This window comes from Haliotis cracherodii, unplaced genomic scaffold, assembly GCF_022045235.1.
Source record: "Haliotis cracherodii isolate W230 unplaced genomic scaffold, xgHalCrac1.p SCAF_2, whole genome shotgun sequence".
Classification (NCBI taxonomy): domain Eukaryota; kingdom Metazoa; phylum Mollusca; class Gastropoda; order Lepetellida; family Haliotidae; genus Haliotis; species Haliotis cracherodii.
In genome coordinates, this window is record NW_027266275.1 from 63822111 (window position 1) to 63839907 (window position 17797).

The following is a 17797-nucleotide window of genomic DNA, read 5'->3' on the forward strand; positions in this document are numbered from 1 at the left end:
GATCTATTGTCTGATTCTTCGTGTGGGGGTATCAATACCCTGAATTTCTTCTTCTTCTCCTTCTTCTTCTTCTTCATCTGCTATTGTACACTCGATGGACGGTTAGTCAATGAAAGAAAGATGTTTAACACTGCTAGATGTATCTCGTATGTGTCGTGTCTTATTTCCGAACAATAATTACTTTTGTAAGCTTCTTCGGAATCATATAAGGACTTAAAACAACTACACTTGCTCGTTAACTGGCTACATTGTAGAACACATTTCATCCATCCCGAATAGCTAACTATACTGAATGACTGCGGTGTCAGTGTTCATCACTGAACCATATTCATTGATTTAGCTTCATTACATGTGAAAGATCGATAACTGTCGGGCATGCGCCAGAACAACCACTAGAAGCCAGTTGCTTATAGCCGTATAAAACCACACCATACAGTGACCGACTGGTGAGAAGTTCGTGCGGATACAACTTTACTTTAAAGCGTCATGCACTGGAAGATCATGTAGAGAAATTTGACGACTGACCCACCATGTCGCCTTGTGTTTCAATTTACAGACTTTTATGTCTTTTTTTTCTTGGATTTCAAGGTAAGAACTTAAACTAAACATTTAGATAGTTAAAAATGTTATATCATTTCAACCTTCCATAATACATTTGGTGCCGTAAGTATTACATAAAATATAAAATATATGTCTATGCTGAATCAGTAAGAAAACGCAAAACATTATGGATAACAACTTCGTTTCGATGTAGATTCTTACATCGTTATTAATGTTACCCCAGCTTGATAACGGTGTGGGAATCTACATCGAAACGTCGCTACATGCAATAAACCAGAAGTTGTTATCTAGAAAGTTCTACGTCTTCTTACCTACTCACCAATTTTCACAATACCATTAAATTATTCCGAATCAGTTGATCAGTTCAATGTTTTTAGCTATGAATTTGTTCTATGAATTTGTTCTATGAATTTGTTCTGGGAAGTGAGTAAGTGAGTAAGTGAGTAAGTGAGTTTGGTTTATTGACAGTGTCTCAGCTATATCACGGATTGCAGCGCGACGTGGGAGAAGAGCCCGAAGTGACATACGTCTTCGATATTTACCAAAAATTGATCTAACTATAGAAAGGATATTAAATGTCAATTTATGACAGATCAACTGCGGTCAATAGTATAAAGTGTATAAGACGTCTCCTTGAATTCGCTGTGCGGTGTTGTCAGTAGTTTTTCACGGCCAACACGCCGTGATAGAACGGAAATACTGTGGTGTTAAAATGAACTCACTCACTCACTTTAGAAAAAACGTGTAAAACGTGGTTTAAATATTAATTATAGGTCACCTATCTGAAAAGTCGAGTGAGCTTATGCCATGGTCTGCTTGTCTGTCGTACTATTTATATCATAAAAGCAACAGGACATACGAAGATAAAACTGCACATAGGTTCGAATCTTATTTTCAATATGACGGCCATGTCAGACATATTGAAAAACACTTTTTATGGCAATTATTCAGCCATGCATAGTTTTACAATGTATAGTTTCATAATATTTTAACCTTGATCTTGATTTGGCGTGGGCGGTCGGGTAGCCTAGTGGTTAAAGCGTTCGCTCGTCACGCCGAAGACCGGGTTCGACTCCCGACATGCGTACAAAGTGTGAAGCCCATTTCTGGTGTCCCCCGCCGTGATATTGCTGGAATATTGCTAAAAGCGGCGTAAAACCATACTCACTCACTTGATTTGACGTTTGCCTTTTGACCTTGCGCTAAACCATTTGTGTTCAAATATTGTATCTGCATAGTCAGTAGTAGAATATGGCCCCGTCCACCTATGCTACTCAAACGTAATAGGCGACTAAATGGATCAAATGGTCAGGCTCGGCGATGCGTGCAATCATACCCCGTTCGCACCATCAATTACTGGTTTCTTTGGTCCATAATAAATTAATGCGTCGTTAAACAACAAACAAAAGGCGTTATATGTTGACCATAAACATATATGTTGCATAGATCGATCCCATACTATACATCTCATCCTCTTTTGTTAATCCCGTAGTATGTTGTTCCCATACAAGGTATCCCTTCTCCCATTTCTTCACACTGTAATCTTTATCATATTATCTTTTCTGGATCATGTACCATATATCCCACCCTCCCATGTGTCGATCCTGCACCATTTATCCCATACCCCCACGTGTCGATCATATACCATATATCCCATACTCCCATGTGACGATCCTGCACTATATATCCCATACTCACATGTGTCGATCCTGCACCATATATCCCATCCTCCCATGTGTCGATCCTGCACCACATATTACATCTTCCAATGTGTCGATCCTGCACCATATATTACACCTTCCAATGTGTCGATCCTGCACCATATCCCTCATCCTCCCATGTGTCGATCCTACACCATATATCCGATCTTCCCATGTGTTTATCCTACACAATATATCTCAAGCTCTCATTTGTTGATCCCGAACCATGATGTCGGACGTCATTCTATCATTTGTTGATCCCGTAACATATATCTTATCCTCCCATTTGTTGATCCCGTATTATATATCTCATCCTGCCATTTGTTGATCCCGTATTATATATCTCACCCTGCCTTTTGTTGATCCCGTAACATATATCTCACCCTGCAATTTGTTGATCCCGTAACATATATCTCATCCTCCCATTTGTTGATCCTGTATCATATATCTCATCCTGCCATTTGTTGATCCCGTATTATATATCTCATCCTGCACTTTGATGATCCTGTATTATATATATCATCCTCCCATTTGTTGATCCTGTATTATACATCTCATCCTGCCATTTGTTGATCCCGTCACATATATCTCATCCTCCCATTTGTTGATCCCGTATAATATATCTCATCCTGCCATTTGTAGATCCCGTAACATATATCTCATCCTCCCATTTGTTGATCCCGTAACAAATATTTCAGCCTCCAATTTGTTGGTCCCGTATTATATATCTCATTCTCCTATTTGTTGATGCCGTATCATGTATATCATCCTCCCATTTGTTGATCCCGTATTATATATCTCATCCTGCCATTTGTTGATCCCGTATTATATATCTCATCCTGCCATTTGTTGATCCCGTAACAAATATCTCATCCTCCCATTTGTTGATCCCGTATTATATATCTCATTCTCCTATTTGTTGATCCCGTATCATATATCTCATCCTGCCATTTGTTGATCCCGTATTATATATCTCATCCTCCCATTTGTTGATCCCGTATTATATATCTCATCCTGCCATTTGTTGATCCCATATTATATATCTCATCCTGCCATTTGTTGATCCCGTATTACATATCTCATCCTCCCATTTGTTGATCCCGTATTATATATCTCATCCTCCCATTTGTTGACCCGTAACAAATATCTCATCCTCCCATTTGTTGATCCCTTATTATATATCTCATTCTCCTATTTGTTGATCCCGTATCATATATCTCATCCTGCCATTTGTTGATGCCGTAACATATATCACGTCTTCCCATTTGTTGATCCCGTATTATATATCTCATCCTCCAAGTTGTTGATCCGGTAGTATATATCTCATCCTCCCATTTGTTGATCCCGTATTATATATCTCGTCCTCCCATTTGTTGATCCCGTATTATATATCTCATCCTCCCATTTGTTGATCCCGTATTATATATCTCATCCTGCCATTTGTTGATCCCGTATTATATATTGCATCCTGCCATTTGTTGATCCCGTATTATATATCTCATCCTGCCATTTGTTGATCCCGTATTATATATTGCATCCTGCCATTTGTTGATCCCGTATTATATATCTCATCCTGCCATTTGTTGATCCCGTATTATATATTGCATCCTGCCATTTGTTGATCCCGTATTATATATCTCATCCTGCCATTTGTTGATCCCGTATTATATATCTCATCCTGCCATTTGTTGATCCCGTATCATATATCTCATCCTGCCATTTGTTGATGCCGTAACATATATCACGTCTTCCCATTTGTTGATCCCGTATTATATATCTCATCCTCCAAGTTGTTGATCCGGTAGTATATATCTCATCCTCCCATTTGTTGATCCCGTATTATATATCTCGTCCTCCCATTTGTTGATCCCGTATTATATATCTCATCCTCCCATTTGTTGATCCCGTATTATATATCTCATCCTGCCATTTGTTGATCCCGTATTATATATTGCATCCTGCCATTTGTTGATCCCGTATTATATATCTCATCCTGCCATTTGTTGATCCCGTATTATATATTGCATCCTGCCATTTGTTGATCCCGTATTATATATCTCATCCTGCCATTTGTTGATCCCGTATTATATATCTCATCCTGCCATTTGTTGATCCCGTATTATATATCTCATCCTGCCATTTGTTCATCCCATGTCCAAAAGAAACGATACCAACTATCTTTTAAAATATTTTTGTTAAAGGTGATCCATTTAATATGAAAACATACTTAAACAAATCCCACGTACGAAGTTAAGTGTAATTGCTGGGAACATTTGACAATTTGTGCAAAAGACATGCACTTTGCAAAAACGATGTTAGGTGCGTTAGCACGAAATTCACGTGCAGGTGTACTGTATTAAACGGCTGACCAGACACGTTAGGAACATAACACCAAAAAGAACACCAAAGAAATGACACGTTTAACTGCGATAGAGAAGAAGAGAGCCGTTGGAATGACCCAATAGGGAGCGACGCACGCCGTCATTGCCAGAACGTTTTGATGTGCCGTATAACAGTTACCAGGTTGACGCAACAGTTACGTCAGACAGGCCGGACAACAGACAGGCCGAGAAGCGGAAGATCACGGGCGACCACGCCCATTCAAGACCGCTACATCCGGACATTTCGCCTCCGAAACCGCTTCGTCACGGCGACGTTAACGGCAGCGATGACACTGCGACACAGGATCAGTTGACAAACCGTGTACAGGAGATTACGAGCCCATGGTATCAGAGCACATCGACCCTACCGAAGATTGTTGTTGACACCTCGACATCGCCTCGACAGAGTGAGATGGACCAGGTGACTTCGACGTTGGCAACTGCGTGACTGTGCACGTGTTGTGTTCTCCGATGAGAGCAGATTCTGTCTCTTTAGGAATGATGGTAGCAACTTGTTTACAGGAGAGTTGGTGAACACATTCATCAAGTCCGGGCATTTGGAGGCGGAGGCGTAATGGTGGAATCTGCGGTGACTTGAAACGAGGCTCGTGGTTATTCATGCTAACATGAATGCACAGCGATATCGAGATTAAATGTTTGCGACCAGTTGTGGAACTATTCATCCAGCAACAGCCTCGTGAATTCATTTTCCAGCACGACAATGCGACGCCGCTTACAGCATGGTTGGCGCAGACCTTCTTTAACAACGCGAAACATTCAGGTTTTACCATGTCCGTCATGCTCGCCGGACATGAACCCCATTGGACAATTTTGGGACCACCTCGATCGCCAAATCAGAAGTCGCCCAGTGGCTCCGGTCAACCGCCAGCAATTGGAACAATGCCTCCATGCCGAACGCAACGCTTGACGTCATCTGTCCGTCGACGTGGCTCAAGGTGGACATACCCGATATTAACGTGACATAATGATGAATATTCTGACATTCTACACCCTTTGTATCGTCAAGTGTTATGACTGACTTTCATTGTTGAGCTTACGCGTCTTTTTGGGCCTGTCCGACTGCATGTTAACGCTTGATTGCAATGCTTTTGTGTACACATGATGTTAAAAGATTGCTCCAATGAAATATACCAATATGAATTTTCTATATGGTTTTTGTTTTCCTTCCATAACCTTTCAAACACTTGGTATCGTTTCTTTTGGACATTAGGGACGGTGGGGTAGCCTAGTGGTTAAAGCGTTCGCTCAAGTCGAAGACCCGGGTTTGATTCCTCATATGGGTACAATGTGTGAAGCCCATTTCTAGTGTCCCCCGCTGTGATATAGCTGGAATATTGCTAAAAGCGGCGTAAAGCCATACTCATTCACTTTTGGACATTAGTTTATTAATCTCATCCCCCGTAATGTTGATCCCAAGTCTTTTATTTCATCCTCTCATTTCTAGATCCCACACCATGTATCTCATCTTTTTATGTTTTCTCCATCATCATACAACATCACGTACGATGTATGCCAACCTAGAAGTTCTCTTATACGCGTTGAGAATGCGTGTAGCACGCAATTGACACGGGATCGGGTGTAAGTGCAATTGACATTTAGATCAAATGAACAGCGAGATGAAACAATACAATGAAATGTGAACCTTGAGTAATGGAGCGGCAACTGATCTGTGATCACCAAACCTTAAACACTTGGACGTCCTAATAACTGTTCAGTCACTCGAATCTTTTGTATGAAGGTCTCGCCGCCATTTGTCAGAGGCCTTAAACTCACAAACGTCACGGTGAGATCTCCCACTATCCAATGCTTGTTACGCAAGTGGTAAAATGGATTGTCTCCTTTCTAACCAATTTGCCAATAAAACAAGAACAATTGAGCACCGCGAATCAATTTCAGCACTGCAGTTAATGTAAAGCAAATTACATGAATGTTGAGCTGACTTGTATATATTCATGGTATAATATTTCAATCAGATGTGAGACAGAATAATTCTATTTGCTTTTTTTCAATAGTTTGGAGAAGGGGTACAAAGAAAGGGATATAATCAGTAGTTCTATAACCTTCGCAACCACTTGATTTTCTGACAGTATTTGGTTCTGTTTAAGATATTGTGTAATTCTCGTGTTGAATAAAGCAGTAAAGAAATTGTTGAAGTAGCTTATACTAATAAGTGGTCGGCAAGACAATATTTGCGTCCTTTCTTTTTTTATAAATGAGTTACGATTTAGCCAATTCCAGGTAATTTTCCGCTTTTGAAAATAGAAAACTTTTCCATAGCATGGAGAAGATTTCCTTCGGCAAATTTGAAATACTCATTTGCTATGCAATCACCTACAGTATTTTTTTTTGTCTGAAGTCTTTGTATGACCTCACATGTTTTATCTTTGGTAACGTGTTAATCAATCAAGCACGTTGTTGGTAGATTATTAACTTGTACTAAGTACTCGTCTACGTCAATGTTTTCCGTTTCATTATTTACAGCATACAGTCAAACACCGTTTTTTCGAAAGTAAGGTTAGCTGGAAGTAAAATATTGGGTCCTTCTTTATATATCATTTTCAGTTAGGTCGAACCTCGTCTAACTCGAAGTATTTACGTAGGTCCCTTCCACTTCGACACAACAGTGTTCGGCTGTATACCTTTAAAAGTCATCAATCATGTTAACCCGTCATGTTACAGTTGCTGTCCGCCTCCCACACTCTCTACAAAAACCTCACTCAGTTGCGCATTTCCCATTTTGGTGGTATTGTTGTGGAAGACAGGATGCATATTGCATGCGTTTTAACGGTTCCAGACCCGTGGAGATCCGCAGTAGAATAGGTCTTCAGCAACCCATGCATGCCGTAAAAGGTGACTGTACTTCTCGTAAGAGGCGACTTACGGGATTGTGTTGTTCAGGCTCTCTGACTTGGTCGATGAATGTCATCGATCCCAATTGCGTGGATCGATGCTCATGATGTCAATCACTGGATTGTCTGGTCCATACTTCATTATTTACAGACCGCCGTCATATCGTTGGAATATTGCTGAGGGCGGCGTTAAACAACAAACGAACGAATGAATGAACGAACTTAGTTCCATATCGACGTTTGTACAATATCTATTTTATCCTCTAAAACAAGCGCTTTATCTCTAAACCCATCGTTGGTAGACTCACTCCAACACAGTTAAGAAGTCTTCAGTAGTGCTTTCTGTATGCCACGTTTGTATCATTAAACAGTACGTATTCACGGTTCACCGCAATCACAGGCAACTTATTGATGCGGTGCTCGCTGTTACAACTGCTGAATCCCCAGACTTACGTGCCCCGCGTCCTCTGGATCCGCGAGTTGAGACGAGTGTCACGGGATGGTAAATTTTCCCCATGAAATCAAGTGATTGTGATTGTGGAATGCGTAAATGTTGTTTTCAGTTTTTGCCTAGTTGAGTCATGTCAGGTGATGGCAAATATAATGATGTTTCTCCGCCTTAAATGTGCTTTGGATAGTTCGTTAAAGATAGGGCAGTCACGTGTACTAATCTCATATAGGAATATGCATTTTCTTAGGTATATTGCGGCGAAATATTTATTCCCAGCTTATTAGACTATATGTCACGTGACAGCTTTACTTAACAAATACATGTTCTAATAATTCAGGTGTTTGACTGCCTCAGTCGTCCATGAGAAAGTAGATTCGCTATTGTTTAAACAAAATCAGACACATACAATTTGACCGCGGTTTAATAAATGTTACCGTTTAACAATTAAATACATTGAGGTGACGAGGTGAGGTGAAATGGGGTTAACGTCGCGTCCAAGATTATTGCACTTATATAGTGACGTGCGTGCGTGCGTGCGTGCGTGCGTGCGTGCGTGCGTGGCTGCTTGTACTAGTCCGGACTGATGCCGATTTATAGTGTTAGCCAACTAAGATACGATGCCGCAGTTGAACATGAATACCCCACTCAGACACAGTATACTGACTCCGAGCCGACCAGTCCTTGTTTTAGCCCCTCAATGCCGAGCGCCAGACAGGGTAACAACAAGTACCATCTTTTAACGTCTTTTGGTATGACGCGGCCTGGGGGCGAACCCACGACCTCTCCGGGCAGACGCCCTACCACTAGACCACGGAGGCAGTCAAAATACATTGAGACAGCGAGTCGATATATAACCACAGTCGTGGTCATATTGAAACGATTGACAGTTAGAACGTTGGAGTCAATGACAGTAACTAATTTCAATATTCCCCATTAATATTATCAAATACGTCATCGCCCGTAACCGTCCGAGAGACACTTCTCAGCTGTACCGTGTATGGTGAAACGCTTTTAAGAATAAACTCACTTTAAGGCACTATGTGGATTTCAGCGATAGATAAGATTTTATACCTAGATGTTGTCACAATAAGCTAAATTCCACAGTTTTTTTGTAATAATACAAAAATACGTGTTCTTTAAAAACTACCCTACGTATTTTTATTGAACAAGGCTAAGCTGAAAACATAAAAGTCCTCTAGGTAAATCATATGTGTACTGTATTTTTGTAAATTGAAGATAATCTGCCCCGATGTCATGTAACGTAAAGATATTTATGTATGATCTTTACATGCCACAGTCTGTGACCAGAAAAACACATATAGTTATGTCTTTTGTCTTCATTGTGTCCGAACAAGTTGGACACAAATGATATGTTAACGAACGATAACAAATTCCAACTAAACTGGAGTCTTAAGGCGTAGAACCTTATACTGAAGATATTATTCCACTGGCTATGTTTGGGTACGGGGATGCTCCATTCCTGTAAAAATAGATGCTGTGATACCACACCAACAAGTGAACAGTTGACACGAAAGCAGTATTTTAATGCATTGTCCCTTTCAGTTTGAAGTCGGGAACGGTTGAGAAAAACAACCTTGTAATTGAACTTTTAATAATTCTCATATTCCCGTTATATATTGTATACTGTATGCCCAGCTCTTTAAGAACATACACAGATCTGCTGAATAACAGATATTCTTAATTTGTTTATGAGTCGCGTGTACGATTCCAACTACTTGTTTAGCATGTTTTTTTAATGAATGACCATCAAATAGTGATGATACCAGGTGTTCGCGAATAGGAGAGCGTATTCTGACCAACCAGTGGTCACAAACACATGCAAAAGCAAGTCAATTGTTTGCAAAAGAACTCCACGGGAACAGAGAAATAAGGAATTGCATGGGACATAATATTTTTCAAAGCTTTGCTGAGGCTTGATTTTTGTAACCTGATCAGACAAATTTTGAGCAAGAGTCGCATGACTCTTTGAAATTTCTGAGAAAGAGCAGTCTCGATTGTACTAGAAAAAGTTGTGAAATGTAGATATCAATGTCTGGAGCTGCTGGAATATTGTTCGACGTAAAGGGAAATTTGACTATTGGAAAGTTGATATCATCCCTCTTGTCATTCATTCTCGTTGAGAGTTTTTTGACACTCTGAATCTTCATGCGTAAATTGTAAGAATAAGACCATAGAGGCAGTCTCAGTTGTCTGCTTTATTTCTAGTTGAGGTTGGTTAATCAGTGGAGGAAAATTGGCTATTTGATTGTTATTTAACGATATCAGATCATCGATATTCCTGAAGCTTAAGTTAAACATGTTGGCCAATATATTTTCTTTGACTGTGTCAATCAAAGCAAGAATTCCGATTCATATAAAAAGGAACAGGTCAGCAACCATATTGTACACGTTATCGATGAGGCAGTCCAATAGTACACATCTTGTTTTCTCAGTAAACTTCAGATGGCATCAACATGATCACCCCACACTATGGAACCGAAATAGAATATGTCCATGAAACATGTTTTGTATCAGGTGATATTTGTGCCTTAAAATGTTATAACGTTAGATCACAAGGGCGAAGTATCAAAGTGTTTAATGACACACGAAAGCTGGGACACTGGTTAAGTTACAGCAAAGCATGTGGCTTACAATCAGTCACTGAGATAATTTTTTTTAGATAATTAAGCAAAATGACAATCCATAAATGATTGTACAGAATGTAATATAGGAAACAAATTGAATTAGCTTTTAACCGCAACTTTATTTCCAGTGCACTTATTGTGTCATATAATACGATATTGCATAGATAATACAGACTTGAATGAATGATAGCAAGTTTTTAATCCTGCGCGTATGCTTCCACATATACGCACAACAAATTCAAATATACTAACCCTGTAAGCTCAGTTATTGTGAGACCTATCACATCTATTAATAATTTGGTGCTTTCTTCATGTTCAGTCTTTTCCAATATCCTCCGCTTGTTATTAGAAACGGTTAGAAAAACATTTGCATTCACCCTTAATCCAATCCTCTATGGACACAAAATTACAAACATGGTCTTAGTGAGATCTGTATGAAATCCACACAATGCAATGATTGTGACAGTTTCTCTTTATTGCTAGGGATATGTCTGTGTGGGGAGTTGTCGGACCCCATGGTACATTATGTGTGAACAAAGGCATCTTAAAAAGTCTTGGTTAGTTCATTTCATGGAGTAACAAATAGGCAGAAACATAATGAAATAATAAAGGTCTTACGTCGGATCGTACCAGCATTTATGTCATGAAGAATAAACTAAAATGCATATATGCGAAAATGTGAATTTTTACGAATACGCTTGCGGGGGGCTTTCTTTGACATAAATAATACAACGCTGTTGAGCCAACGCACAAACACAACCAACCAAACTTGTGTCGAAATGAAAGAGGCGATTGCATGTGCAGTTTGAGATGTCGTAGGAACACTTGGGGGTTTCAGCTCCATGTATTTGGTTGAAATTGTTCGTAGGACATAATACACGGTTGGAACAATAGAGTAGAGTAAGAAATATTTGCTGATGGATGGGTCCACAAGCAGTAAGACCCCACATTATCTATTTAGGAGAGTATTGTGCTTGAAATTGCTTTGATACGTTTCGCCAAACCAGAAACAAACAAAGACCGCATGTTCTTGAATTTTAAATTTGCAAACAGGGGAATTAATGCCTATAATTTTAAAAAATAAACCTTTCTCACACCAAAATCAGCTTCCAAACATATCCCACATTATTTCAAATTTCAGGAACCACAAACAATTTCATTTTCCTATACGAACACCATTTCACTCAAGTTGTTCAGTTATTGGAACGTGGACTTGAACATCAGTTCATGATGTAAATTCCACTACTTGTGGCTGCCAAGACACAACATCCTGCTACAAACCCTTAAGGCTATATAACCACAGCTGACTTCTCCATTGTTGATAACAAGAACATTCTTTAGTTAATCAAATATGGGCCAAAATTTAATAAGCAGCTTCCCGTCAATTGGGATCACATGTTTTAAACGTTATGGATGCTGATGAAGCATATGCCACAAAATGGGCCAAACGATAAGATGAACCTGATAAATGTCTTTCAGAGTGGGTTAAGTCAGTGTGTGATGTTGGAAGTATGCATACAAGGAAAAAAGCCATGAAGTAAACCCTTTCAAGTTGCCATCAAAGCCTGGCTGTCCAATGTGAACGGTTTACAATTCCCATCGATGAGGACTGAAATAACATAACCATTATATTGAAGCATCACTACATTACGGGTAGAAACCTATGATTATGTTTCCAAGTTTGTCAGCACCATACCCGTGCTTGTTGGTTTCACCGAAGTGGTAAACGTCTGAGACCTGCATCACTTGGGGCTTTCCTCCCACATTAAGACGACACGCCGTGATATAGCTAGAATACTGTTAAAATCCGACGTTAAACCCGACTCATTCACTCACTCACTCAAAGAACTTGGTGTAAGTGACATATATAATAATGCCGCATATCAGGCCAGTGTGTTAAATGAGGAAGAAATCTGCCAAAGCCATGCATCAGTTCTATCAATGTTGTACAACATCCATAAAAAGCTCCAAAGAAATCCGTACAGAGATAAATGTCTGGGTCCATCAAATGTATCACCTAATCTTTGTCTCAAAGATTAATCTTAATACTATCAAGGAAGGCATTTCTCCATATTCACAGACAGTATTTGAGACAAGTGAAATTAATACTATGTGGATTATAAAAAAAATCAAGTTGAATTCCGTCAGAACGTTTGATTTTTCAACTTTGTGCACAACTATCCCGTATAACAAACTTAAGGAAAAACTTCATCCCTCGATCCATTGGGCATTTGTCACTAAACGTCACATGTATAACAATCAGCGTTTCTGGACAAGTTTTCAAAAATGAAAGCAAATGCAATCTGCAGTTTACTGAGAAACCAATATGTGAAATGACGGACTTCCTCATTTATAACATCTGTGTAAAATTTGGGAGTAAGACATTTAGGCAAAATTTGCGCTACCCTTCTTGTGGATCTGTTTCTTTATGCATATGAATCGGAATTTCTGTTTGGATTGGCAAAGTCAAACCAAAGTAATTTGGCAAAGAAAATTTAACTTAAGCTTCAGGTATATCGATGATCTCATATGGTTCAATGACAACCAAATAGTCAATTCCCTTCCACTGATTTATCCATGAACTAGAAATGAAGGAGACCTGTGAGACCGCCTCATCTGTTTTGTATTTAGATCTATGCATAAAGATTCAAAGTAACAAAATTAAACACTCTCCACAAAACTGTGTGACATAAGCGATGTCAACTTTTGAGGTGCAATCAAGCATGCTCTTTCTATACCAAGATTTCAAAGAGCGTCATATGATTCTAGTTGTTTGATCAAGGTTAAAACGTTCAAGGCCTCAGTAAAGCTTTCAAAAAGTTTTATGGTAGACCTGTGGAGGACATTTTCAAATTCGACGCATCAGTGACAAACATGATGTCCGATGCAATTCCCTTTTTTGAATTGCAGCATATCTTTACGTGTTCTTTCGGACGTACAATTAACTTGCCTTTGCGTGTGTTTGTTACGGGTGCCATAGGTGGGGCTTGATATGCTTATGATATAGTCAGAATCGTACAATCGACTTTATGTCTATTGAATATGGAAGGGTTTTGTCGCTTTTATTTCTGTGTAGATACGTGTATAACATTCAGACTCGTGTGTTTCTGTGTAGAAACGTGTATAACATTCAGACTCATGTGTTTCTGTGTGGATACACGTATAACATACAGACTCGTGTGTTTCTCTGTAGAAACGTGTATAACATTCAGACTCGTGTGTTTCTGTGTAGAAACGTGTATAACATTCAGACTCGTGTGTTTCTGTGTGGATACACGTATAACATACAGACTCGTGTGTTTCTCTGTAGAAACGTGTATAACATTCAGACTCGTGTGTTTCTGTGTAGAAACGTGTATAACATTCAGACTCGTGTGTTTCTGTGTGGATACACGTATAACATACAGACTCGTGTGTTTCTCTGTAGAAACGTGTATAACATTCAGACTCGTGTGTTTCTATGTAGATACATGTATAATATTCAGACTCGTGTGTTTCTGTGTAGAAACGTGTATAACATTCAGACTCGTGTGTTTCTGTGTGGATACACGTATAACATACAGACTCGTGTGTTTCTCTGTAGAAACGTGTATAACATTCAGACTCGTGTGTTTCTGTGTAGAAACGTGTATAACATACAGACTCGTGTGTTTCTGTGTATATACGTGTATAACATTCAGACTCGTGTGTTTCTGTGTGGATACACGTATAACATACAGACTCGTGTGTTTCTGTGTAGAAACGTGTATAACATTCAGACTCGTGTGTTTCTGTGTGGATACACGTATAACATACAGACTCGTGTGTTTCTCTGTAGAAACGTGTATAACATTCAGACTCGTGTGTTTCTGTGTGGATACACGTATAACATACAGACTCGTGTGTTTCTGTGTAGAAACGTGTATAACATTCAGACTCGTGTGTTTCTGTGTGGATACACGTATAACATACAGACTCGTGTGTTTCTGTGTAGAAACGTGTATAACATTCAGACTCATGTGTTTCTGTGTGGATACACGTATAACATTCAGACTCGTGTGTTTCTCTGTAGAAACGTGTATAACATTCAGACTCGTGTGTTTCTGTGTGGATACACGTATAACATACAGACTCGTGTGTTTCTCTGTAGAAACGTGTATAACATTCAGACTCGTGTGTTTCTGTGTGGATACACGTATAGCATTCAGACTCGTGTGTTTCTGTGTAGAAACGTGTATAACATTCAGACTCGTGTGTTTCTGTGTGGATACACGTATAACATACAGACTCGTGTGTTTCTGTGTAGAAACGTGTATAACATTCAGACTCGTGTGTTTCTGTGTGGATACACGTATAACATACAGACTCGTGTGTTTCTCTGTAGAAACGTGTATAACATTCAGACTCGTGTGTTTCTGTGTGGATACACGTATAACATTCAGACTCGTGTGTTTCTGTGTGGATACACGTATAACATACAGACTCGTGTGTTTCTGTGTAGAAACGTGTATAACATTCAGACTCGTGTGTTTCTGTGTGGATACACGTATAACATTCAGACTCGTGTGTTTCTGTGTGGATACACGTATAACATACAGACTCGTGTGTTTCTGTGTAGAAACGTGTATAACATTCAGACTCGTGTGTTTCTGTGTGGATACACGTATAACATTCAGACTCGTGTGTTTCTGTGTAGAAACGTGTATAACATTCAGACTCGTGTGTTTCTGTGTGGATACACGTATAACATACAGACTCGTGTGTTTCTCTGTAGAAACGTGTATAACATTCAGACTCGTGTGTTTCTATGTAGATACACGTATAACATACAGACTCGTGTGTTTCTGTGTAGAAATGTGTATAACATTCAGACTCGTGTGTTTCTGTGTGGATACACGTATAACATTCAGACTCGTGTGTTTCTCTGTAGAAACGTATATAACATTCAGACTCGTGTGTTTCTGTGTAGAAACGTGTATAACATACAGACTCGTGTGTTTCTGTGTATATACGTGTATAACATTCAGACTCGTGTGTTTCTGTGTGGATACACGTATAACATTCAGACTCGTGTGTTTCTGTGTAGAAACGTGTATAACATTCAGACTCGTGTGTTTCTGTGTGGATACACGTATAACATACAGACTCGTGTGTTTCTCTGTAGAAACGTGTATAACATTCAGACTCGTGTGTTTCTATGTAGATACACGTATAACATACAGACTCGTGTGTTTCTGTGTAGAAATGTGTATAACATTCAGACTCGTGTGTTTCTGTGTGGATACACGTATAACATTCAGACTCGTGTGTTTCTCTGTAGAAACGTATATAACATTCAGACTCGTGTGTTTCTGTGTAGAAACGTGTATAACATACAGACTCGTGTGTTTCTGTGTATATACGTGTATAACATTCAGACTCGTGTGTTTCTGTGTGGATACACGTATAACATACAGACTCGTGTGTTTCTGTGTAGAAACGTGTATAACATTCAGACTCGTGTGTTTCTGTGTGGATACACGTATAACATACAGACTCGTGTGTTTCTCTGTAGAAACGTGTATAACATTCAGACTCGTGTGTTTCTGTGTGGATACACGTATAACATACAGACTCGTGTGTTTCTCTGTAGAAACGTGTATAACATTCAGACTCGTGTGTTTCTGTGTGGATACACGTATAACATACAGACTCGTGTGTTTCTGTGTAGAAACGTGTATAACATTCAGACTCATGTGTTTCTGTGTGGATACACGTATAACATTCAGACTCGTGTGTTTCTCTGTAGAAACGTGTATAACATTCAGACTCGTGTGTTTCTGTGTGGATACACGTATAACATACAGACTCGTGTGTTTCTCTGTAGAAACGTGTATAACATTCAGACTCGTGTGTTTCTGTGTGGATACACGTATAGCATTCAGACTCGTGTGTTTCTGTGTAGAAACGTGTATAACATTCAGACTCGTGTGTTTCTGTGTGGATACACGTATAACATACAGACTCGTGTGTTTCTGTGTAGAAACGTGTATAACATTCAGACTCGTGTGTTTCTGTGTGGATACACGTATAACATACAGACTCGTGTGTTTCTCTGTAGAAACGTGTATAACATTCAGACTCGTGTGTTTCTGTGTGGATACACGTATAACATTCAGACTCGTGTGTTTCTGTGTGGATACACGTATAACATACAGACTCGTGTGTTTCTGTGTAGAAACGTGTATAACATTCAGACTCGTGTGTTTCTGTGTGGATACACGTATAACATTCAGACTCGTGTGTTTCTGTGTGGATACACGTATAACATACAGACTCGTGTGTTTCTGTGTAGAAACGTGTATAACATTCAGACTCGTGTGTTTCTGTGTGGATACACGTATAACATTCAGACTCGTGTGTTTCTGTGTAGAAACGTGTATAACATTCAGACTCGTGTGTTTCTGTGTGGATACACGTATAACATACAGACTCGTGTGTTTCTCTGTAGAAACGTGTATAACATTCAGACTCGTGTGTTTCTATGTAGATACACGTATAACATACAGACTCGTGTGTTTCTGTGTAGAAATGTGTATAACATTCAGACTCGTGTGTTTCTGTGTGGATACACGTATAACATTCAGACTCGTGTGTTTCTGTGTAGAAACGTGTATAACATTCAGACTCGTGTGTTTCTGTGTGGATACACGTATAACATACAGACTCGTGTGTTTCTCTGTAGATACATGTATAACATACAGACTCGTGTGTTTCTCTGTAGATACACGTATAACATTCAGACTCGTGTGTTTCTGTGTGGATACACGTATAACATACAGACTCGTGTGTTTCTGTGTAGAAACGTGTATAACATTCAGACTCGTGTGTTTCTGTGTGGATACACGTATAACATACAGACTCGTGTGTTTCTCTGTAGAAACGTGTATAACATTCAGACTCGTGTGTTTCTGTGTGGATACACGTATAACATACAGACTCGTGTGTTTCTCTGTAGAAACGTGTATAACATTCAGACTCGTGTGTTTCTGTGTGGATACACGTATAACATTCAGACTCGTGTGTTTCTGTGTAGAAACGTGTATAACATTCAGACTCGTGTGTTTCTCTGTAGATACACGTATAACATACAGACTCGTGTGTTTCTATGTAGATACATGTATAACATACAGACTCGTGTGTTTCTCTGTAGAAACGTGTATAACATTCA

General features: G+C 39.3%; 1 protein-coding gene across 1 annotated transcript in view; it reads left to right on the forward strand.

The window, feature by feature from the left end:
• The first annotated feature begins 476 nt into the window (after positions 1-476).
• Positions 477-17797, forward strand: part of LOC139468346 (uncharacterized) — a 90786-nt gene continuing 73465 nt past the window's right edge. Inside the window, exon 1 of the mRNA XM_071250253.1 lies at positions 477-588. Coding sequence (XP_071106354.1) covers positions 531-588 — 58 coding nt within the window. The 5' untranslated portion in view covers positions 477-530. The remainder of the gene's footprint in view (positions 589-17797) is intronic.